Source organism: Microtus pennsylvanicus, chromosome 11 (genome assembly GCF_037038515.1).
Source record: "Microtus pennsylvanicus isolate mMicPen1 chromosome 11, mMicPen1.hap1, whole genome shotgun sequence".
NCBI classification, from domain to species: Eukaryota; Metazoa; Chordata; class Mammalia; order Rodentia; family Cricetidae; genus Microtus; species Microtus pennsylvanicus.
The window spans coordinates 4,493,697-4,517,805 of NC_134589.1; the positions used below are offsets into that span (position 1 = coordinate 4,493,697).

The following is a 24,109-nucleotide window of genomic DNA, read 5'->3' on the forward strand; positions in this document are numbered from 1 at the left end:
TCTTTCTTACAAAAGAATCTTTTCCTACAAAGATGCTGTGATTGTAGACACACACACACACACACACACACACACACACACATTGCAGCAGGCATTTTACATGGGTGCTGAGTATTTGAACTCAGGTCACCATGGATGACAAGTGCTTCTATGCACTGAATCACCTCCCTAGCCCTGAAAGATCACTTTGCATGGGACATTTGGTTTGGTAATCATGTTTTCCAGTTCTTACTGTGTGTGTGGCAGCAATGCAGTGATAAGCAGAGGAGACAGGCTTTCCCGTTTGGTGTTTCATGATCCTGAAAGACACAGACAAAATGTGAAGAATTAAAAACCAAGAGGGAAAAAGCAAAGCTTGCGGCGACGTTTGTGTCCGGCAGCTTGGCAGACGCTGAAGTCCAAAACAAGTGGAGAGTCTAGAGCCATCTAGTGGTGGAGACGTGAATCGTCACTCTTTCTTTCAGATGTCAAGCCTTCTAACGTGCTCATTAACGCTCTGGGCCAAGTGAAGATGTGTGATTTTGGAATCAGTGGCTACCTGGTGGACTCTGTTGCTAAAACGATTGACGCGGGTTGTAAACCGTACATGGCTGTAAGTTCAGCACCCAGAGGCGCGCGTGTGTGTGTGTGTGTGTGTGTGTGTGTGTATGCTTGTGCTGAGAAATGCATCTGTAGTGACATTTCATTTATATTTTAATAAATAAAGCTTGCCTGAAGATCAGAGAATAAAACAGCCACTGGTCAACCATACAGGCCAGGCAGTGGTGGCACCCACCTATAATCCCAGTAGCCACACTAGTTGGCCATAGAATCTGGGCGATAGTGGTGCACGCCTTTAATCCCAGCACTAGAGAGGAATGAGGAATATAAGATAGGAGGAGACAGCTCTCAACTCGGTATCATTCTGAGGATTCCTGGAGGCAGGATCGCCATTTCAGACTGAGGATTTCTTAGAGGTAAGAGCTCTCTAGTGGCTGGCTGCTTTGCTTTTCTGATCTTCAGGTTGAACCCCAATATTTGTCTCTGGGTTTTTATTATTTGTGCTACATGCAAAACCAGGACAGAAAATAAGAAATGGATTACTATAAGGGAAAATTGAAATAAACCTCAGATTCAAAAAATATCCTGCATTGGGTCATTTTCTTAAAGATCCTATGTCAGAAGTCATTAGTCACTTGCTCCGTATATTATCTTCATCCTTTGAAGTTATATAGCCAAAATACCACAAACTAGGTACCCTACAGACCAGATCACAGATAGCTTTTTATGGGTTTTCCACTCTGGCAAGTCCGCGGTGAAGATAATGGAAAGTTCAGGGCATGGTGAGAGCCTGCTTCTCTGGCGCATTGTAGCTCCTTGCTGGTCCTCATGTCATGGAAAGAGCAGAAGATCTGTCTCAGGCTTCTTTGATGAGGGTATTAACCTTAACCACAGGGAATCCACCCCAAATCCACAATCATCTTATCAAGATACAACTTCCTATCATGGTCACAGGTGGGACAAGGTTTTAACATGTGCACTTTGGGATGACACAAACATGCAAATCATAGCACACACACACACACACACATATATATATACATATATTTATATATACACATGTCTATATCTATATATATCATATATCTATATATACACACATATATTTGTGTGTATATATATTACCTTTCAAAATTAAGTTGAAGTGGCATATTGTTTGAAACTGCATGTAAGTAATACACAGTGTCATACAGTTTTCCATACTGATTTGCACGCAAGTATGGGCTTGATTGCTAAGGAGGGAAGACTGTGAATAACTTAAATTACCCACACAAAGCAGGTGTGGTCATCCCAGAACACCTGAACGCCTGTGCTTACTCCCTGCTCACTAGCGAGACCTTGATATTCTTTCAGCTGGGAAGAGAATGTTCGTTTTGGAAATGGACTTGCGTTTGAGTTTATAAACTTCTTGTCCATGTCTGAGTAAGGGTCCCTAAGGTCTCTTAACATCGGACAGTATCTGGGAACTTCTTCAGTTTCTTTTGAATGGGTTTTAAGTTGCTGGTATCTTTGACTAGGGATGATTTTAAGATGGAGAGTGTGAACATGGACCCTTGTCCTTAAGGCAGTTAAAATGTGTTATGAAGGATCTGGATTCATTGCTGCCTTTAAGACCAATATAAGGGAGGAAACCCCTATGGAGATATTTGATAGCTTGTGATTACCTGATCTTTTGGCCTGGGCAGAGCATTAACAGAGTCAAATAACTCATTTGGCAACCTGTTCTGTCTCCACCTACACCTTTATTGACCTACACGTAGCATCTCAGGCGTCTTTCCATTTCTTAACTGTCTGCCTCTTTTCCAGCCTGAACGAATAAACCCGGAGCTCAACCAGAAGGGGTACAGTGTGAAGTCTGACATTTGGAGTCTGGGCATCACCATGGTAACCTATGATCATCCTTGTGGGCTATGAGGTTTTGGGCATGAAACTGGATGCGGTGGGTGGTCTTTGGGGACCCAGAAGCAAAGGCTATTGACACTCCATTTGGGCATGCTTTCCTGTCTGAGATGGCGGGTCATTTACCCGGGCTGATTGTTTGCAGTGTGGTACAGTGGAAACCTTTGAGTGAGATTTCGCTGTTCAAATTTTTCTGTCTTTTACTATCATATGACCTTCAGTAACTCGTGTATTCTCATAGACAATCTTTCCAATAGACATGGGGTTGATCAATTTTTTTATAGTTCAAATTAAATGATTACAATCAAGACAAGAAACTTAAGTTGCAAAACGAATGCTAATGTGTGGGTCCTGGTAGGCCAAATGCATAAACTGTGTTTTTGTTTTTTGTTTTTGTTTTTGTTTTGTTTTGTTTTTTTGTTCTTTTTGAGACCATATCTCATGTAACTCAGGCTGGCTTCGAAATCTATATGTAGCCCAGGATGACCTTTAACTTCTGATCCTCTCTCCACTCATAAAGTGCTGGGCTCACAGGCATGCATCACCATGCTTAGTTTGATACCATGCTGGGGATCGAACTCTTGGATTCTTGAATGCTGTACAAGCACTGTGCCACCTGGGTGACGTCCCCAGCTCTGCGCTGAACATTTTCGCGGTGGAAGTTTTATATGTTGAAATCAGATCTATCCTAAGAACACAGTGACAGTGTACTTTCCCCAGCATGGCCCTGTGACTGCAGTCAGTTGCTGCCTTATCTCTTACCACTGTGTACGTTTTCCGTGTGTCTCTGAGGTCTGGAATTATCCACTGTGGTCCTGGCTCCTGCCCAGGACCAGCAGCTGATTATATCCAGTGAGTTATTCCATGTCCCTGCCCAGAAAACATGTGATTCTGTAACAGCAGAGTGGCCTTTACGCAAGTCCAAAAAAAGATCAGTCATTTGGTCCTGGGTAACTTTTTTTTTTTAATTTTCCATTTCACGGAGGGACCTGTAGGTGGCAGCAGAGGCACGGTGCTGCCAAAGTTATGCCTTCCTTTCTGGCCAGATATTTGAAAAACTGGTTGTTTCCTGTCTTGAACTTCAGTGCTCTTGGCTGATAAGTTTTTTATTAACTAGCACTCAGGGGTGTTATCAAGGGACTCGTTTGTTTAAGTAGGTCTAAATAGCTGTCGCTACTAAGATAATATTAAAAAAAATAGCTCTAAGATTTTTGTGAGGATGGGTTTCTAGTTTATTTTTCTTCCCTAATTGTACTTGAACTTCACCTCTAGTCCTCCTGGAAAGGAACACGGCTGCTTCCTAAGAGCCCTCCCTAAATGGTTACCTCCCTCCGTTTCCCTCCTTTCAGATTGAGCTGGCCATCCTCCGGTTTCCCTATGACTCTTGGGGAACTCCCTTCCAGCAGCTAAAGCAAGTGGTAGAAGAGCCATCCCCGCAGCTCCCGGCAGACAAGTTCTCCGCAGAGTTTGTTGACTTTACCTCACAGTGGTAAGAGGACCCTCCATCCCACAGACCTGCGCTAACGAAGACAGATCATTCTCATGACTCCTCCATGGGGTCTGGTCCATCGCATACACTCATTTCAGAAGCATCCGTGGAGTGTGTCCCGCATGCTGCAGGACACAGGCCTTGCCCCTAGCCCCAATTCCAAGTCTAGGAGGGGATTCAATGATGCCAGTATTTATTTGGTAGCATCACGATTGGATTGGCAAGACCAGGAATGGAGATATGCATAGGATATTTGGAGGATATAAATTAAGATGGTGTGGTGTGTGTGTGTAGGATATAAAACCTGAGCGGAGGCCTTGGGAGGCATTTCTCCAACTAAGGTGAGTGAAACAGGAAAGATGGCATTGGGAGGATTGTACTGTATCACATCAACAAAGCAGGGAAAACCTCTCCAGGACTTTGTGGTGGCCGGTTAATTTTAGCTGTTGCCTTCACACACTCCTAGAGTCTCAGTGAAGGATTATTTAGAACAGGTTGGCCTGTGGGAAATCTGTGAGGGGATTGTTTTGATTAGGCCAATGGATGTGGGCTGAGCCTAAAAGTGAGTGGTGTCATTCCCTGGGTTTGGGTTCCTGTGCTGGACTATAACCTGGTATTGTGAGCTAAAAAGAACCTTTTGTGTCATAAGTTGGGTCCTGTCTTTTTATTCAAGCAATGGAAATGAAACCAGGATAGAACTGTAAGCGATCTGATATTGGTTACAGACAAAGGTAGCGAGCCTGGTGGAAGGCTTGGGATGGGGAATTGATGCAAAAATTTCTTTGTGCTGAGGAGATTCTGGGGCACTCAAGAACATTGCTTGGATGTGTACAAGTTAGGCAGAGCTTTGCCTTCTGCTGAACCCACGTTGACTGTGGATGAATTTGCCTGTGCAGTTCTAGCAGGCACTGTTGAGGATTTGGAGGCAAATCCAAAGAAAGCTGAAGCACAAAGAGGAAAGGGTGTTACTCATGTGGTCAAGGAGAGTAAGGAGGACGTAGTATTTTCCAGGTACTCTCGTGATGTCTGTCTACACGGTGACCATGATGCTTAATGTAGCAGAATGGTAGTGATAACTGCAGACGCTGCCGGGGGGAAGATGCCAAGGTGGAAAGAAGTTAGTCTAGATGGCTCTTCTGTGAAAACAGATAGGAGTGAGGAGGGAGTGGGTGGGTCAGAGCTGTCTGTCTTCCCAACCGTGCTTCTTGGAGGAAGCAGTCCCAACCACAGTTGCCACTGAGAATTGACCTAGACCTGGAAGTCTCCCTGAGGTACAGAGAGAATGCTGAGGCAATACTCCATTGGCCTTGCTTCTGTGGAAGTGGTGTTTCAAATACAGCTTTTGCTGGAAAATATGATGAGACAGGGAAACTCTTTGTTGCTTAAGACCTTTTGGACGGTTGCTTGGTGCTCACCCCCTTCCTGCCCCTGGTGCTTTCCCCTCATGTTTTACGAGGCTACCATGACGCTTTATTTCAAGTTTTCTTTTTGGCGGAAAGACCAGAGAGAGCTGGAGTACTGGGCACTAGGACAATGCTGTTGGATGTCTTTAATAAAAGTGTCCCCTCCCTTCTCTCGTCTCCCGAAGTGCGTCCTGTTTTCCTTGAGTGATTGTGTGGGTGAGGGGGTGCATCTGCCAGCTTGAAGCTGGGTCATGCGTGATTTTGCCTTCTAGACTCAAGAAACTTGATGGTTTTTGTTTTTATTTTGTTTCCTTGTCCCCCCCTTATCCTCAAGTGTTTAAAGGTCACATAGGAAAAGCCGTGAGTCATGGACCATCGTTGACTCCCAGACATCTCAGGAGAGCTCTCGCAGGCGAGGAGCCTGTGGCAAGAAGTGTCTTCAAACACCCTTTCAATTGCCCTTCTCCTACCTGGGCCCCTTCCCTAAGGATTCTGGGTATTTCATGAAGCTTAGGGAAGAACATGCCAGGTGTGAAAAGTTCCAGAACGCGGAGTCTCCTGTTGTGGATCCACGGTTTAATGTAGTTCTCTGCTGTCCTTGTACATTCGGTGGCCAGTCTCTGGCAAAGTTTTCCAAAGTGCTGACTCCCAAGCTCAGCATCAGTTTTTTTTTCAAGTATTCCAACCTTAGTATTTGTCTTACTTAGGGTTCCTATTGCTGTGAAGAGATGTCATGACCACAGCAACTGTTACAAAGGAAAAACATTGAATTGGGCCTGGCCTACAGTTCAGAGGTTTAGTCCATTATTGTCATGGTGGGAAGCATGGTGGCATGCAGGCAGACATGGTACTGGAGAAGGAGCTGAGAGTTCTGCATCTGGATCTGAAGGCAGTAGGAAGAGAATGTCATACTGGGCCTACCTCAAGCATCTGAGGCCTCAAAACTCATCCCTAATGACAAGCCTCCTCTAACAAAGCCACGCCTACCCCAACAGGCCACACCTCCTAATAGTGCCGCTCCCTATGGGTTTATGGGATGGGGGGCATTTTTATTCAAATCACCACAGTGTACTTCAGATGCAACCTCTAAGCATGTGGTGAGAACCCCGATTAGACGTCAGCTCTGTGAACAAGCCTTCAGCTGCTGAGCATTCCCTAATGTTTTTTGTGGGCAGCCCGTACCATTGTTCAGTTACTATTCTTCATCAAACTGGTCCTTCCCCCTCTTATTCAGCTTTAATGTTTTCCCCTAAGGAATCAAAGCGTTGAAACTTCTGCAGACATTTATAAAAATGATGTTGGAACTTAAGTGAGTAGAGCAGTTGCCTAGCGTGTGTGAGACCCTGGGTTCCGTCCCCAGGGTACAGAAAAAACAGACAAAAACCCTCCAAAACAACAACAAAAAAAGTCAAAACCCTTGAGAGGTGAATGCGTTCTAATTTTAATGTGTGCATGTCTGGGCAGAGAGTCCAGGTGTCTGGTTTTTGCTCGTTCTATAGTGACCACATTGTTCCCACCTCCCCCCAATACTCAGAGTTCTCATGACTGTCCCTCTGTGAAGTCCTTCTCTTTCTCCTTTTCTCTGAATTGTAACCCCAGATGTAACAGTTTATTCATCTAGATATTTTGGGCTGCTGATCTGTTGTGGATTTCCTGTGACTGTTGAAAGTCTGGCAACTCTGTTAACACTGTTATTTTATTTGCATACAATGCAGAAGTTTGTCTCAGTGATGGAGTTCATTAATAATAGTAACAATAATGACAAAACTCATAACATGTCATTCTGGAAGTTGTCAGAGAGGAGGTCTTTTTTATTTCTAAATAATTTTTATTGCTTTTATTGAACTATACATTTTTCTCCCCTCCCCTCACTCCCTTCTCCCCTTCTCCCCTCTCCCGTGACCCCCACATTCCTAATTTATTCAGGAGAGACAAACCATTTTAAAAACTGTAAAACTTTATTTATTTATTGTTTTTGTGGGTGCATGTATGCCTGAGTGTATGTTTGTATACAATATATGGTAGGAGGAGCCCTTGGGGACCAGAGGAGACTATCAGGTCCCCTAGACTTAGACTTATAGATAGCTGTTGTGAGCCACCATGTGGGTCTTGGGAACTGAACCTGGGTCCTCATACATACACAAAACCCTACAGGCACACACACACACACACACACACACACACACACACACACACTTGTACTCATCCCATTTCTCCAAAATTAAAATTCTGACTCCTCATATGATGGGGCCCTTGTTTTCCTGAGTGGTTTTGCTCACTTGACATGATCTCCAGTTCCATCTCTTCTCCTGCAAATGTCAGAGTTTTATGTTTCTTTGCAGATAAAGACATTTCTACCACATCTACCCACCCACACCTACACACTTATTCTTATTCCATCCATCTGGATAATGGACGTCTAGGCTATTGGCCCTTTCAGTTATTGTGATTGAGTGAAGATATGCTTAGTTGGGAAACATTTGTAATGGGACATAGAGTTCTCAGTGTATGCCTGGGAAGCTGGTAGTGGAGGTGACAGAGCTGGGTCCTATGGTGATTCTAGTTTTAGATTCATACCAAACCTCCATTGTCATTTCCAAAGTAGCTGTACAAGTTTACCCACAGCAGTGAACAAAGGCTTCTCTTTTTCTGCACCTTTTCCATCATTTCTTCTGTTTGCTTTCTTTTTTTAAACATTATTTTGTTTGGAACTTTCATCAATATATACAGACTGTATTTTTTTTTTATCATATCTGTCCACCACTACCTCCATCCAGCTTCCCTTACTGCTACCACCTTGTCTGCCTCCCAACTTCCTGTCCTTTTCTTAAATGATTATTAAGAATCCCTGAAGTCCAATTAGCGCTACAAGTCCTCCAAGGAGAATGGCTCTCCCTCCCCAAGCAACCATCAACAACACAGGATGGGGGTCTCCAGAGACCTCTCCCCATCCATTCTGGAATTTTGATGGACTTGATCTTCTGCAGAGAGGGGGTCTTCTTTCGTAGTAACAGCTGTCATAAGTTGATGTGTGCAAAGCTATGTTGTGTGCAGAACTCAGCGTCTTACCGCCCTTCCCCACACCCTCTGGCTTGTACATTCTTTCTGTGCCCTCTCTTTTTATTGGAAATAGCAATCACATCTAAGAGGAGATGGACTCTCAGAGCGTTCTTAATTTGGAGTTCTGGGATAGCCAAGGATGTTGAAAATATTTTCAAGTATTTATTGTCATTTGCCTTTCTTTTGAGAGTCATCTATATAGTCCATTAGCCCATTGATTGATTGGAAGATTTATTTATTGGGGTGTTCAAAACTTGCCATTATGTAGATGAGGTAGTAAATCCTCATCTGGGGTGTGGATGGCAAAGACTTTTCTCCCGTTCCGTTGGCTGTCTTTTTACTCTGATGGTTATTTCTTTGGCTGCAAAGGAACTTTAGTTTCATATTATCCCACTAGTCACTCCTTGGGATTATTTTCTGTGGTACCGGAGTCCTTTTCAAAGTTCTCACCTGAGTCAGCATCTCGAAGTATTTCAGAGGAAAACAGAGAAACACCAATTCTTAGAAATACTTTTTTTTTATGTATTTATTTCAAAACAGCAGAGCAGATGGCTGCTCCTTTTCCCCAGTGTGTTTTTGCCACTGAGATTTAAAGACTCTTCAGTGTGGGTAGTACTGACCTGTATTAGTTGCTTTTCTATTGCTGTGACAAAACACCACTCAAGGAGATTTCTGGAAGAAAGAGGTTGTGGTTTCAGAGGGATAAATCTATCATGGCAAGAAGGCGAGGCAGCAAACAGTAGGCATGGTGGCTGGAATAACAGCCAGGGGCTCACATCTTGAACCTCAAGCAGAAACCAGAGAGTGAACAGGGAGTAGGGCAAGAGCTTTTTTTATTTTATTTTATTCATTTTACATACCAACCACAGTTTCCCCTCCCTCTCCCCTGCCACCTCCTCTCCACTCCTCCTAGAGGGTATGGCCTCCTATAGGAAGTCAACAAAGCCTGGCATATCAAGTTGAGGCAGGATCACCCCCCCCCCCACACACACACACACATCAAGACCAAGCAAGGCATCCCTGCGTAGGGAATGGGCTCCAAAAAGCCAGTTCATGCTCCAGGGATAGATCCTGGTCCCACTGCCAGGGTCTCCTCAGATAGACCAAGCCATGTAACTGTTGCCCACACTCAGAGGGCCTAGCTCAGTCATAGGGTCAGATCTTTAAGCTCTAAAAGCCAGTCAGTCCCCAGTGACATACTTCCTCCAGCAAGGCCACACCTTCTGAACTGCTCCCAACAGTGAACGGTGTCACCGAATGAGGCCCGAGTATTCAAATGCCTTAGACTATGGGGAGCAGTTCTCATTCAAGCCACCACATGACAAAGCAAGCCTTGTTTTTGGATATAAATGCTGAATTCTAATAGGAAATCCTTATAGTCTAGTCTTGTAAAAGGTTTAATATAAGAGTTTATCAAAAGTGGGATCTTAGCAGATAGAGAATATATGTGTATATACAAAATGTACACACACATTTATATGTATATATATATTATGGACCATACACACATACATATATGATTCATATGTTTTGTGTTGTGTGCATATATATTGTACACACACACATATATATAGTGAATGGATTTGAGTGTATATAGTTGTTCATGCACGTGTGTTGTGTATGTTTTTGTGTGCATGTAGGTATTATGTGTACATGTGAAGGGGCGGAGGTCAGCTGCAGGTGTCGTTTCTTGGCTATGATCCACCTTATTTTTTGAGACACGGTGTCTCATTCAGCTTGGCTGGCTGGCCACAAAGCCCAAGGATCTTCCTCTCTTTACCTCCTCAGTGCTCAAATTAGAAGTGTGAGCGGCTGCTCTTGGCTTTTTCTGTGGGTTTTGGGGATCATGCTCAGGTCTGTATGCTCACAGGGTTAGCGCTTTCTTTACGGAACCATAAAGAAAAAAAGCTTGGCAGTTTTCACTAGAACCTCTTTGTAAGTGTTCACACAAGAAACTGAATAGAAACAAGCTGCCTGCTGCCACAATGATTCCTCCAGACCTACTTTGGAGTCTCGGTACCCAGCTAAAGAGCGAGCCCATTGCCATACCCAAGTGTGTTAGAGGCCTGTCCGGATGTCCAGATGTCAATACTGTTTGACTCAGGAGCTAGAATGAAAGAGTCAATTAAACACATTCTGCTTGTTCAGAAAAGGGCAGCGAAAGAGGCAGTAGATTATTTATTTGTCTTTTGACAAATGTATGGCTTCAGAGGCACACTGTGTTTTTATTCTGTGGACACACCAAATAGCCCTTCTTGGAAATGATCAGGGGGAGTTCAAATAGGCAGAAAACCTCTGGTCAGCATAAACTTCAAGCCAGCAATTCTCGAGACAGCACGGATCTGTTTTGGAGTGTCAGCCATGGTCAGGACCCTGTGTTGTGGCATTTGGAAGAGGAATTAGAGACGTTAGCTAATTGCACACTTGAAAATGACAAGCCACTCGAACATTCAAAAGTCAGACTTCGATCCAAGAAGAAAGTGGTGTGCCTTTGAACACCGAGGTTGTTATTTTATACGGAATTTCAAGCGTTTCCTATTAAACATGGAAAATTTGCTTCCGCCCCAACTTTATCTTGGGTATTTTTTGCTATTCTTAGTGCCACGTTTGAAGTGTTTTTGATTTGAAAGATGGAGAGAATAGGTTAGATGTGTTATACTAATTCAATGAACGGTCTTTCTTTCCCTTCATTCCTTCCTCCCTTTCTCCCTTCTGCTATTATGTCTTCTTCTGTAGATAGGGTTTTACTGTATGCACTAGACTGTCCTAAAAGTCCCCCTGTAGCCCAGGCTGGCCTTGATTCTATAATCCTTCTGCTTCAGCCTCCTGTGTGCTGGAATTACAGGCATCATTACCAGGGCCAGCTACTGTGTAAGTCCTTCTTATTACAACTCTGTAGGTGGGGATAAACTTTCCTTTCTGACCAGGGGCCGTAAGTCAAGAAGTAGCTATTGGGCAATTGGGCAACAGCCTCTGAGGTTTGAGAAATCTTAACACGTTCTCACTGATCAACTTGGTGACTTTTTCCAATTTCAAAAATACAGATTAAAACAAGACAGAAAATTTTGTAAACTGTAATAAGGATAAAAATGTCCTGTCTCGAGGTCGCTTTTACTTTAAACTTGAAAGCCTCAGGGATGAGGCTATATAGCCCGGTGGTAGAGTACTTTCCTAGCTGTGCAAGGTCTGGGGTTCTCTCTCTAGTGTCGCAATGACAAGAACATCAAAAAAGAGGAACTTTTAAAGTCTTTAGACCAACTGCAAGATCTTAACATTTCAAGATCAAGATGTTTCTCTTAGCTAACCGTTCCCTTAGTTCTACAATTGAGTAAAAGGTTAGTTATGGGAAGGTAGAACATAAAAGTGTTCCAGATTTAATTTACTTTAAACATTTTCATTCCCTCCCCTTCTCTATCTCCCTCTCTCCCTCCCTCCCTCCCTCCCTCCCTCCCTCCCTCCCTCCCTCCCTCCCTCCTCTCTTTCCCTTCCCTTCCCTCTGACCCTCCCTCCCTCCTTCCTTCCTTCCTTTCCTTCTGTTGGGTGTAAGCAGCCATGGCGTACATATGGAGGTCAGAGGGTAACATCCGGGAGTCTGTTCTCTCCTTCTACTATGTGGGTTCCAGGAATAAAGCTCAGGTTACCAGTCTTGGCAGTAAATGCCCTTACCCAGTTGAACCATCTTGCTGGCCCCTCAGATTTCCTATTTAATTATTTTAATATTGAGTGTAGTTTTAATGTTGTGTTTATGTTTCTTTTTTATTGATTTAATAAGTAAAACTGATTAACCAATGAAGAAGAATTTCTAGGTTTAGATTTGCTTTGAAAATAGCTGGATATTTGGGGCTCCTGGGTAATAAAAATAATCTAGGCTCTGTGTACAAGGCAGTAATACCCAGAGGGCAATTTAGCTAATACTTGAATTTAGACAACTTTTAGTTTCTCGGAAGACAGCGGAGAGAGATAGGAGGTTTCCGTGATGAGAATATAAGCAGATAGCATATGAAACGACTGGAGATGATTCTTCTAAAGGAGTTCCATTTTAGAGAAGGAAATAGGAAATTGAGAAAAAAAATAAAGAGGGCCACCCAATGACACACAGTCCAGTTCAAGGATTCTTGACCTCTTGTTGTCTGCACCAAGGGCATTTTTAATGAATTATCTTTGTTATGGGAAATAGGCTTGTTCATTGAAGGATGCTTAGCAACATCCTTGGCCTCTGTCAAATGCTTGCAACAGCACTGCTGATGAGTTGCAACAACCAAAAATGCCTCCAGACATAGAGAGATGTTCCCTGGGGCGTAGGTACAGGATCACCACCATTGGGAACCACCAACATTGACTCTAGAAAATAGGTGTATGCAGAGCCAGGAGTGGGTTGAAAACACATTCATTTCACCGAGGCACACATTCTCATCCCAGCCCCACGCTGACAGTTGATAATTCTTCTTTCTAATGCGCTCTATTTTTATCCCCAGTTGAGATGAACTTTCTCTCATAGGTTGTCTGGTCCCTGAGGTCACTAGGTCCTAGGTGTGCCCTCAGTTCCAGGTTGCAACTTCTGTCCTCACCTCTACCTGTACCCTGTCTCAGGTTCCCTGGCTTCTACCCACAGCATTGCCTGGAATAAACTGGTAGGCTGCTTTTAAGTTGTTTTGGTTCAAAAAGCTTCCTCTCGTTTTAATTTTTAAAAAGAATTTCGTTTTGCTTAAAACTGTGTGGTTCCAAATCTCCCAATGACGTCACCCTCCCACAGATCTGTCCTTTGCTTCCCTCACGGTGATTAGCTTCTGTGGGTGCAGCAGAGCTCGTGACATGTGTGCAAGACCTCTCTTGCTCACAAGGACCCCTCAGCACAAATTCTAGCAACCTAATATACTGTCATATTGTGCTTCTTCAACTTTATTGACAGCTTTTTTTTTTTCATTCGCGTTTATTTTATGGTCCAGTGGCTACAGAGTACTGAGGTTATTTTGCACCCCCTCGTTTCCAAGGCCATCCTTTTCCCCATTCTATAACCTGGAACTCTAATGTGAAGTAAAGTGTTGCTTTTCCTTTCCCATTTCAGAGCCAGGGGTGGAGAGAGAATGGGGTGGGTTGAGGACAGGGGGACGGGTTTGGTCTCTTTCACGTTGCAGTTTTATGAGGATTGCCTCTGGTATCAAATGCAATTAAATGTCTGGCTATTCAGAGAACTGAGTGACCACTAGACAGTACTGCAGAACCACAAAATATTTCTAAGAATAATTGCTAATTTGCTGACTGAATATGCCTTCCTTTCTTATCCACCAAGACACAGTGAACAAGGCGCACTACCTCAGTTGAATTCAGGTTCGCGGTTTCTGTCCCAGTCAGGTTTGGGTAGGAGCGTGTCTAAGCCAGCCGTGTATGGAAGGGGAAAAGGGAGTGAAGGGGTGCAGAGCTCAGTGTCCTGTGAGAAGCGTTTGCTGGTTCTTTTCCGGGAGGCGGGATCAGAAGCTACCCTGAAGGAAAGTACATGGAGGTTTGGGAAGGCGATGGCTCTAGATCAGAACAGTTGGACGGAAGGGCACTCATGGTTGAATTAAGGGAAAACAAACACACCCCAACACTCCACTTCCACACTTACTCATCTAAGCCCACAGTGGTTTAAAACATAGTTTCTGAGAAGTTGAGATAGGAAACCTGTTTTATCTGCATTAAAAAAAAAAGTTATGGTCAGTCTTACACTGGTTTTTAAATCCTAACAGTGAAAAATGGTTTCTAGATTTTTAATGTGATTATTTTTTTTTTCTTTAAGCTTGAAGAAAAATTCCAAAGAACGGCCCACATATCCAGAGCTTATGGTGAGTGTGAACACTTTGGTGTGTGTTAACTACCTACCTACCCACCTACCTGACTGACTAACTAACTAACTAACTAACTAACTAACTGTGAAGCAGCCATGACTAAGATGATGAGTAGATCATCAAGTAGGAAGAGTTGATCCCATTAAGAGATGGTTGATTCCCAGGAACTGGACTAAAGAAACAGTGAAGGGCCCTTCTCATTGTGTTTTGTCCTTTAAAAATATTCTATTTATTTTATGTGCATGCATTTGTATATTTGTAGATATTCATTGTCACAGCGCACATGATGTCAGAGGACAACTTGTCGGAGTCAGTTCTTTCCTTCTACCATGTGGGTCCTGGGAATTGAACTCAGGCCGCCAGGATTGGCGGCAAGTGCTTTTCCTTGCTGAACCATCTTGCTGGCTTATGCTCATTTTCCTTCCTTCCTTCCTTCCTTCCTTCCTTCCTTCCTTCCTTCCTTCCTTTTTTCCTTCCTTCTCTTTCTTTCTTTCTCTCTCTCTCTCTCTCTCTCTCTCTCTCTCTCTCTCTCTCTCTCTCTCTTCTTTTGATGCAAACTCAGACTATGTCATCTTTCCCAGTGCTGTTCTCCATGTGGGTAAACCTGGAAAACACTTATGTCCGTAATATTTACGTTTTCAAATTTGGAAGATTCCCACGATAAATGTATTGGATGTATGAGTTAAGAGACATCCGTGAGATAACTTACCAGCTATGTGGCCCATCAAATTTTCAGAACAAACTGTTGGCAAATTAGATGAATTTCTTTCTCCTTACCTTTTGCTGTCTTCATTTTGAAGGAAAGAAGTAAAATGCCTGCCTCTGTATTTACTGTTTGTCCTATCAGTAAAACATGGGCGAAAACAAACCCCCAGCACGGTTGCTCTGTGTAGTATTTCTACCAAAAGAGATGTTGAATATGCGATGAATACACTTGGGAGAGGAATACAAAATTTAGGCTCTATGTGAATTTGTGTTTACTACCTCCCCTCAGATCTATCCTGATGACTAAGGTTTGAATCTTAGCACTGGGAGGGAGATGTTCTAGTTTCATTTCTGATGCTATGATAAGCCACACCAACAACGAGCAACTCAGGAGAGGAAGGGTATATTTTAGTTCATGGTTCTCGGCTATTCCACCACTGCCAGGAAGTCAGGACAGCAGTCTGTTAAGGCACAAGTCTTCATATCCCACTCCTGGTTAAGAGCAGAGACAGAAAGAAGTACAAGTTGTCTGCCTGTTTGCATTTAGCTTGATCTCACTGCTCTGAAAACACTGCCTAGGACCCTCTGCCTAGGGAGTAGTGGCGCCCACAGTGAACTGGATCTTCTCATAGAACAAACTCAATTTAGGCAGTCTCTCCCGGACATGCACACAGGCTAACCCAAGGCAGATAATTCCTCATTGAGATTCTCTTCTCAGGTGGTTTTGGGTTAGGTCAAGTTGGCAGTTAATTGATAGCCATCATAGGAGAATTATGATGCTGTCCAATTCCGAGAGATGGAAGAACAAATTTGATTGAGATCTTTTATTAGTGGGCCTGCTAGCAGCTGTCACAAGGTGCACTCTTCCATCCTCCGCACAACCTCACCATCCGATCAGCTGAGTGCATGGCAGGAGCACAGGCTCCTGTATCTCTTTTTTGAATGGTGGATTGAGGTAGCTGAGGCACAGAGAAAGAGCCATTTGGGAGTATCCATAAGGGTCATAGAAGAGAGGATGGAGATGTTTTAGTGGTTGAGCTCAGCAGCTCCAGCTCCGGAGAGGTTGATGTCAACTTCAGGCCGCTGTGGGTACGATACTCACGTGAACTTTCCACCTCCCCGTACACATATCCACATAATTAAAAATAAGGTATTGGAAAAAAAAACGTTATGAAAGGTGACCTGTGTGATTGTCTCAGGTATGCATTGCTTCAGGTCTGGGTGTCAGCTTTGGTTTATTTACACTGACCCATACTCTGATTGGAAGAACTGGAATCAGGCCAACTCCTTGGGCTTCCATTGTCCACCCTCAAAAGAGCAGTGTCCAGCAGTCAACCCTCAACAGCTTTATAAAAACAGACATGTGATATTTGAGCATTAAGTTGAATGTTTGTTCTTGGGCTATTATTTTATAAAAGCAACTAATTGGAGGCCTTTCCCTGGCCTGACTGTTGTGAAAAGATAATTCCACATGAAGTGTGATAGACAGGGAGGATTTCCTGTAGAATTCTATGGAACTTCAAATCCCGATGTCTCTGCATTGTAACTCATTTCTAATATGAGAATATTTTCTCTGTAGTTCAGCTATTTACAGTGCAGAACATTTATTTTTTTATCTAAGTGGCCTCTTATCAAAAATTTCATCAGAAAACATTTGAGGAAAAAAGTATTTCCTATACATCAGCATCTGGTGGTGATGTCTACCTTCCCGCTACAACCTAACAAACACTGAGGGGGGTTTTGGCATGTCTACTAATATAAGGTTGTGTGGGCAACATCCCCCTTTAAGGCATTAGTCTTTGTGGTACTGGAAATGGACGTGCCTTTTAAGACCATAAGTGTTCCCTGCTTTCCTGTGGAATTGAGGTTTTTAAATGGAAACTCTGAATCGGAACTCCCTGACTTCAGCACTAAGCAACACGTGTTGGGAGGCTATTGTTTCAATTTTAGGAATTTGTGAAGATATACAAAGGGGGAAAAAGATCATTTTTTCCAAATAAAGGAATATTGTTATCAAGACTCCAACTCAGATATGTACTTCTTACAGAATCCCTGATAGTTTTCACCCTAATTCAGATTGAGGGCTAGACATGTGTCAAGTCCATCTGATTTGCACATTTATTTGGACTTCTGCTTTGTAGCATTTGATTTCTATAGCAGATATCACCCAGTTCTTCTTTTTTGGTTAAAAAAGTCTTTAGATTTAGTATTTTAGGTTAGCCTTGCAGTTGATGTTAACAATGAATGAACTAAGCTGAAAGCAGTGATATTCAATCCATGAAAGCAAAAGAGCATGTGCTGTGTTTCAATAAAACTTTATTTAAAAGTCAGAAACTATATTAGTAACTTCTCTCTTTCTGTGATAAAGCACCATGACCAAGTCAACTTAGAGAAAGAAGGGTTTATTTGGGCAGATACTTCCAGAAGGGTAGAGCCCTTGATGATGGAGCTAACAAAGGTGTGGAAAGCTAAAATCACATCTTGAACGGCAAGCAGGAAGCAGAGAGAGCCAACTGGGAATGGCATGAGTCTTTGAAACCACAAAGCTTCCCCACCGACACACTTCCTCCAACAAGGTCATGCCTCCTAAATCTATCCCAACAGCATCACCATCTTAAGACCAAGTATTTAAGCATCTGTGCTTATGGGAGACATTTCTCATTCAAATCCTTGCAGACAGGGAGTTAAATTTGGATTATGGGTTGTAGTTTGACTACTCCTGCCTTAAATGTTTACCTCCAGAAATAGTAAACAGGCTGCTTAGATGATATCCTGGCGAAGTGATTGTCTTCTTCAAATGTCTGAGAAAATTATTGACTCGAATTGCAGCTTAAACAAGGGTAACTGAGTCTACAATCCTGGAGGTTGTGGTGTATACCTGGGATGTTTTGGAGGCCTAATAGTGATTGTGGCTTGCTTCTCTGCTTTTGGCAGCATGTCTATGAATCTCCTTGCTTCTTCATGGCACTGTAGGAATCCTAACTGTTACGGAGTCTTCTCTCTTCAGACTTGGCCCTTTTGGAGCGGGAACTTGAACTGGGGCTGTAGCCTGGAGATTGTCTTAAGACCCTAGTTAGCCATCTTCTGTTGCTGCCTTTTCTATCCTTAGTCTTTTCATTGCTTAGAGAAGGAATCAAGTTCTCAACACTCCTCAGTTGCTAAGCCCCACACAAGGCTACGCACACCTTCCTTGTTGATTGGCTTGTCTGCTTTCTTTCTCACCCCTTGCCTCCTGGCCCTCACAGTATTTTCTTACTCTGGGATAAACGAAAAGATACCTAAAGAATTTGTTTTTCATTAAAGGTTTCAGATGATATGATTTCTTTCATTCATGGACTCAAGCTCCATGGACTGAGCTAGTAACGGCGGAATAGGAGTCAAGGTTGGGGTGACAGCACGGGAATCTGGCAAACTGAGGTTTGGCATGTTCTGTTTTGATAGTCCAAAGCTTTTAAAGCACATTAAAAGATCCCCAAATGTCAAGAGGATGTGGGAAAGCTGATAGGTATAATGGTTAAAATAAAACAACAAAAACAGAACCGTGGTAAGTGTGCCATGTAAGTGGTCAGTAATTGAAAGTGGTGTCACTGGCTGGCAGATGGGGGAACTCGGAATGAAGGGCCTTGAATCTAGAGCTTCGCACTGGGTGTAAGGCTCTGAGCCAGCACTCAGCTCATGTCCTCTAATGGGCAAAAACAGAAGATCTTTCCATGTTCTGAGTCACAGTGCTCAAAAGTGACCACCTACTTTCTTCTGGGTTTTATTTCTTTGTTCCTTCCCCCATGGCATTGTTTCCTAAAACTCGCATGGGTGGGCATTCAGTTCTCCACAAAGCTGACTCATGCAGCCTTCTACTGTCAGGTTTCAAGCAAATATAATTAGAAAACCTACTGCTAGGCAGAATGGAGGTTGCAAACTGAACCCCTCATCAGGGAAACAGTGAGTCATCTCATGTCTGCATGAGAAAAGACTCATGTTGATCCATTCAAACTAGAGTACTTACTCTCAGACTGTTGGAGACCTGGGCCTGGTAGAGAAGGGAGTGGGTGTGTGGTGGTGGTATCTGAAAGAATTGTCCTTTTGAGTTTGTTTGCTTAGTTTCTGTTCCCACTAGAAGAACTGATGAATATGATATAATGTATGTCTGTCCAACTGAAGATTGGAGGATTGTCCTGTACACAAAAAATAGCTTAATCATCTGACTTGCCTTGAAATATGTGGACTCTTGCATCTTGCCTTACCTTTTCTCCACAAAGTGTAAGACTTAATGTTGTAGTTTTCTCTCTTTAAGTTGACTTAATTTGAGTTGTATACAAAGAAGTTTCCTTTCCTTTTTTATTCAGTCTTTAATCTCTGGGTTGAAGTTTCTCTGAACATACCAGTAGTCTGTCAGTCTGTGTTATTCTGTGAGTAAATCAAACCCCTCAAGACTGATGTAAATGGAGCTCTTAGCTGTGGGTGTGGCCTTGGAAAGTGGCCTTAGGTGTTTTATTTCAAACCAGTTTTCCAATGTCAAGGGCACGGATGTCTTCTTTGCTCACGTACTGTTCAGCAACATTGATATCTTGTTCTACTACCCTGTTCTTATTCCCTTGAAGTGGAAGAATCTAAGTCTATGAAGTTTTAATCATTTTGCTACTGCAGCTGTCTAAAATGACTTGGAAGAGATGGTCTTATCCAATCTTTGTATTTCTGTATGAATGGAATTATGTAGCATACTTGTATAGGTTATCTAAACCAATAGATTATTTGTATTAGAAGCCTAGATGTATCAAAATTAGAGATAGCAAAGAGATAACTTTAAGATATGCTCATCAATAGATATGTGCTTGATTTTACAAAAGATATGAAAAATCTGACTTTCCTCGATAGAGATATTAACCTATTTATTAAGCAAATAGATAAACTTGCTAATTTTGTACATTATCAATGTCAAGTATTAATGCCATGCATTTTTCTTCTCTTTTTCAGCAACACCCATTTTTCACCCTACACGAATCCAAAGCGACAGATGTGGCATCTTTTGTAAAACTGATACTTGGGGACTAAAAAGCCATGGACTTAACTGGTTGATCCTACTGTGGATTGGTGGGCTTACAGGGTGAAGTGAGTTCATTACAGCACCAACAAGAAAGTCATCTTGAGATCATTGAACCCTGCCTTCCTGAGGGTTTTCTCTCCCTAATTTTTCTTTTTCTTCTCCAAAGGGGGCCTTGGAATCTCTAGTATAGAATGAACTCTCTAGATGGATGAAATATGATAAAGGCTTAGGACTTGAAAAGGTGATTAAATATTTAATGACGAGTCATACAAGTCCTCAAGCTTCTCAGATTTCTCGTGTTCTTTACAAAATGAGTGCATTGGCCCTGGTAACAAGGTGCTACAGTAGTGATGAAATTGTAAAGTAGATTTGTAGTGTATCCCACTTATTATTTTAATATTTATGTTTCAGTGCTTGGTTGGAAATATTCCATTTTATGCAAGAAGGGAGATACAGAAGCAAGGCTGACTTGGCAGTATTTATAGGGCTTTTATTTTTTAAGTTCAATCATGTCTGTGGTCCAGAGGAAGTTATTTAATATGCATCTTTAAAGAATATTATAAAAATCTCAAACAAAGGGGCTCTTCCTGTGCAGTGTGGCTTGCAGCTGTCATGGCTGCTGCGCCAAAAGTTCAACTCAATCCTGGGTAACCACTTCATCTTTTGAATGAATTGTCAAAGTGTCTTGATCATATCCCAACCCCCAACTTTGGAAAACATGAAAGTCACTTGTATCATGGCTCGAAGAGTAAAAAACAAAGCAAAACAATGGTTCTCTTCAAATGTGTTATATAGTTTTAGTGGAAAATGAAAATCATGGATAATGGTGTGCTTTTTATCTTGACTTATCTTTCTCTCTCTCTCTCTCTGTGCGCACTCGTGTTTATATGTGTATGTTTGTGTGCGTGAATGTGTGTGTTTGTGTGTTCATTTGTTAAACCAAGTCCCACCAAGTAGCTTCTAGGAACACCTCTATTAGAAGGACACCAGTCAGTCATGAGAGGAGATTTGAGAACTCAGAGAGAAAGGAAGCTTTCTGATCTTGAGTCTCCTCCATGGATGTGCCCCCTGGGCCCGGCCTTTGTAACTCATGAGCTACCTTGCTTTGATTGCTTTCATAAGCCATACAGAAACCTTATTATGTGACAGGCTGTGGGAGAAGAAGAGGAAAGACAGCGGTCCTTCAGAATACTGCCTCAGAACAGACTGCTGAGCTGTCATAGATTCAGGCCATGTCAGATGTTTCTATAGCACCAGGGAGGGGCCAGCTCCACTTTCAAATTCTACCAAATTGACTAAACAACCGTCTCTTCCCTTGTGATGGGTTCTCTATGTTAAACTTCTGTGGCCCTATAGGGTTAAGAAGTTTTATGAGTGGCAGGGAAAAGATAGACTTTTGCTAAATAGTGAGGAACCATTGCTTTGGGACTCAGTATTAATACAAGGGCATTATTAGAATATGAAGACAACAAGATGGTGATAAAAAGGGAAGAAGGAAAAAATACGCCTTTCCCCCCCTTCCCTGACCTCTTTGAATCCTCTTTCCCTTCTCCTCTAGATTTGGAAGCATAAACAGTTGGGTTTTCATTGTATTTTTTTTTTCATCTTTGAGATTCTTGCACAGGGCACTTGTTTCGAGTGTGTCTGACACTTCCACATCTCTTCTGTATTCTGCTGTAGGGCAGACCCATTGTCAGGGCTGGGGAGATGGCTGTCAGTAAACACTTGCCTCTCAGATTTCTGGAACCTACCGAAACCTGGTATGGTGGCCCAGCCGAAAATGTGACCTAGGAGGCGGAAACGGGCAAATCTCTGGAAGCCTGTGTGACTCAGTGAGCCTGGGTTACATGCTGAGAGTCCAGATCAGTGAGAGATCCTGTCTCTCACAAAAGGTGGAATGCACCTGAGGAGAGATAACCTAGTCTGTTCTCTGGCCTTCACAAGTGTGTTGTACATAGGTACATTCTCTGCATCCCTTCAGACACACACCACACACCGTATTACCCCACCCCCACCCCATGATACCTGTTTGACTAAGCACAGTTCTCTTTGCTCTGAAGACATAGCCATTTTATTTATTTCTCGCTGGAAACATGGTATTATCCTATGATCATGTTCATTCAACTCCCCACCCACCTTTCCCAATCTGAAAGCTCCTCTCTCTGACATGGACAGAGATCATGTGTGTCTTCCAGCTCCAGTTACATCTTATGAGAACAGAAAGTCATGGGGAAAAGCCTGCGGAACCCTCTTGGGGCTTCTAGTGAAACTCTTGAAGTAAATCATCTCTTGGGTCTGGATCTGATTGGTCTCACTTGGTTTCCTACTTTGAAATGCTTTTAACAAAGAGCATGGTTTTTGCACTTGTGCGCCTGTGTGGTCTGTGAGCCCAGGGCAGGAACTTGTAAAACACCGTAGTGGGAAGAGGAGCTGCTTTAAGCCTGGTATACTTTAAAGCCACTTAGGGGTCTGTATGAGTGCCAAAGTTCTGGGCCCAGAGACTTGGAGTTAATTGGTTCAGGTAGAGTCTGGGAATTAGTACTTTTTTAAAAAGAAGGAAAATTAAAAATAAAAAAAGTAAAAGCCTTCATGAGTTTCCGATACACAGCAGCCAGGGTTGAGGGCACTGGTGAGGTTAGAATGGCAGGGTCCCCTGAAATGGAGAAGATTGGTTATGGATGTCGTTAAAATGGATTGTTGTTTCAAGTTCTTGACTATCTTCTAAGCCTAACAAAAGTTTTTACACGCTTGCCAAAGTTTCCTTACTTATGGTGCCATTGGTGGGTTGTCTCAGTAACTTCCTTTGTGTTTCGTGCTGTGGGCCAAGGTATTGGATACTTCAGTGTACCAAACAGTTTGAGCAGAGCTGCTTCATAGTAGCCCTTTAAACCACGCCATGTCTAGGAGTTATTTCAAGGCTTGTGGGTGCTGGTCATATGCTATGCTGAAATGTGCTCAGTCTTTGGCCAGTTTCAAAACTGAGCTCTCAATCATTCAGCCCCTCATATTGTTTCATTCTCTCTCTCTCTCTCTCTCTCTCTCTCTCTCTCTCTCTCTCTCTCTCTCTCTCTCTCGTTGATATTTTTGGTGTGTCTGCCTCTTTAATTATGAAATTAAAGATAAAAAACCATTTTTTGCTATTCATCAGTAGACAGTGCCGAATATCGTAGTCTAGAAATGATGCCTCTGGAGCTGGGGAGATGGATCAGGAGGTAAAGGGTCTGTTGAGCAAGCGTGGAGCTTCGGGTTTAGATCCTGGGGATTTGTGCCTGTAACCCCAGTCTGAGGTAGGTCGAGGGTGGGGAGGGCAATCAGATGGATCCTGAAGCTCATTGGCCAGCCAGTCTAGCCAAATCTTTTAGCTTTGATTTTAGAGGAGGTCTTTGTCTCACACACACAAAAATAGTTGGTGAGAGATTGAAGAGACAGACCCGTTACATTGACCTTTGGTTTCCATATACTCACATGCACGTTCACCTTCCACACACGAGCATACATCCACACCAACAAGCATACAGACGCACATCACACAAAAGCAATATTTTAAAAAGAAAATATTTAAAAATGTTTTTAAAAGTGCGATAGAAACAGACAGGGGTCTCTGCATTAGAGGAGGCAAGACAAGCGTTCTCCTCGATTCTCTTCAGGAACTTTAGTGCCTTATGTCACCACAGAGGAAGTCAAGAGGGCCTAAAATGTCATAGTTTAACTTCAAAATGTCTTAATTAAACCTGGGATTTCATTACTTCTGTTCAGAGGGGTCACCTCTGAGAGTATTTAGGAAGAACACCGTTTTTGTCCTCAAAGCACAATGAATATCTAGTTCTCAATTCCTATTAGAATGGGGGGGGGTCGTTACTTTCTCTGACCTCGAAAATATGATTTCCGTATTCACTCGATTTATCACGGTGGATGTTCTGCTAGTGAAGTGAATTTTTATCATACCAGGATTTTGTCAGAAAGTTTCTGATTTGAAGGGGATTTTCTGGCTCAAGGAACCCCCTGCTTTTATTGAGGCTTTGAGTGACTTGGATAAGTGTCACCTGCATGGTATTTTTTTTTAAATTTTTCAGAAGGGACACTTTTCAATCAGGCCACTGAAAATAGACATCAGGGTGAAAATGCCAGAGCAATCCTCTGAAGAGGC

At 42.8% G+C, this 24,109-nt stretch overlaps 1 protein-coding gene across 3 annotated transcripts in view; it reads left to right on the top strand.

Moving 5' to 3' along the window:
• The window catches only part of Map2k6 (mitogen-activated protein kinase kinase 6), a 123,938-nt gene extending 101,428 nt beyond the window's left edge, over nucleotides 1-22,510 (top strand). For all 3 annotated transcript variants that reach the window (XM_075989980.1, XM_075989981.1, XM_075989979.1), the window contains exons 8-12: nucleotides 465-592; nucleotides 2,347-2,424; nucleotides 3,789-3,928; nucleotides 14,168-14,213; nucleotides 19,893-22,510. In XM_075989980.1, the coding sequence (XP_075846095.1) occupies nucleotides 465-592; nucleotides 2,347-2,424; nucleotides 3,789-3,928; nucleotides 14,168-14,213; nucleotides 19,893-19,970 (470 nt within the window). In that variant the 3' untranslated portion in view covers nucleotides 19,971-22,510. The remainder of the gene's footprint in view (nucleotides 1-464; nucleotides 593-2,346; nucleotides 2,425-3,788; nucleotides 3,929-14,167; nucleotides 14,214-19,892) is intronic.
• Nucleotides 22,511-24,109: the final 1,599 nt, after the last annotated feature.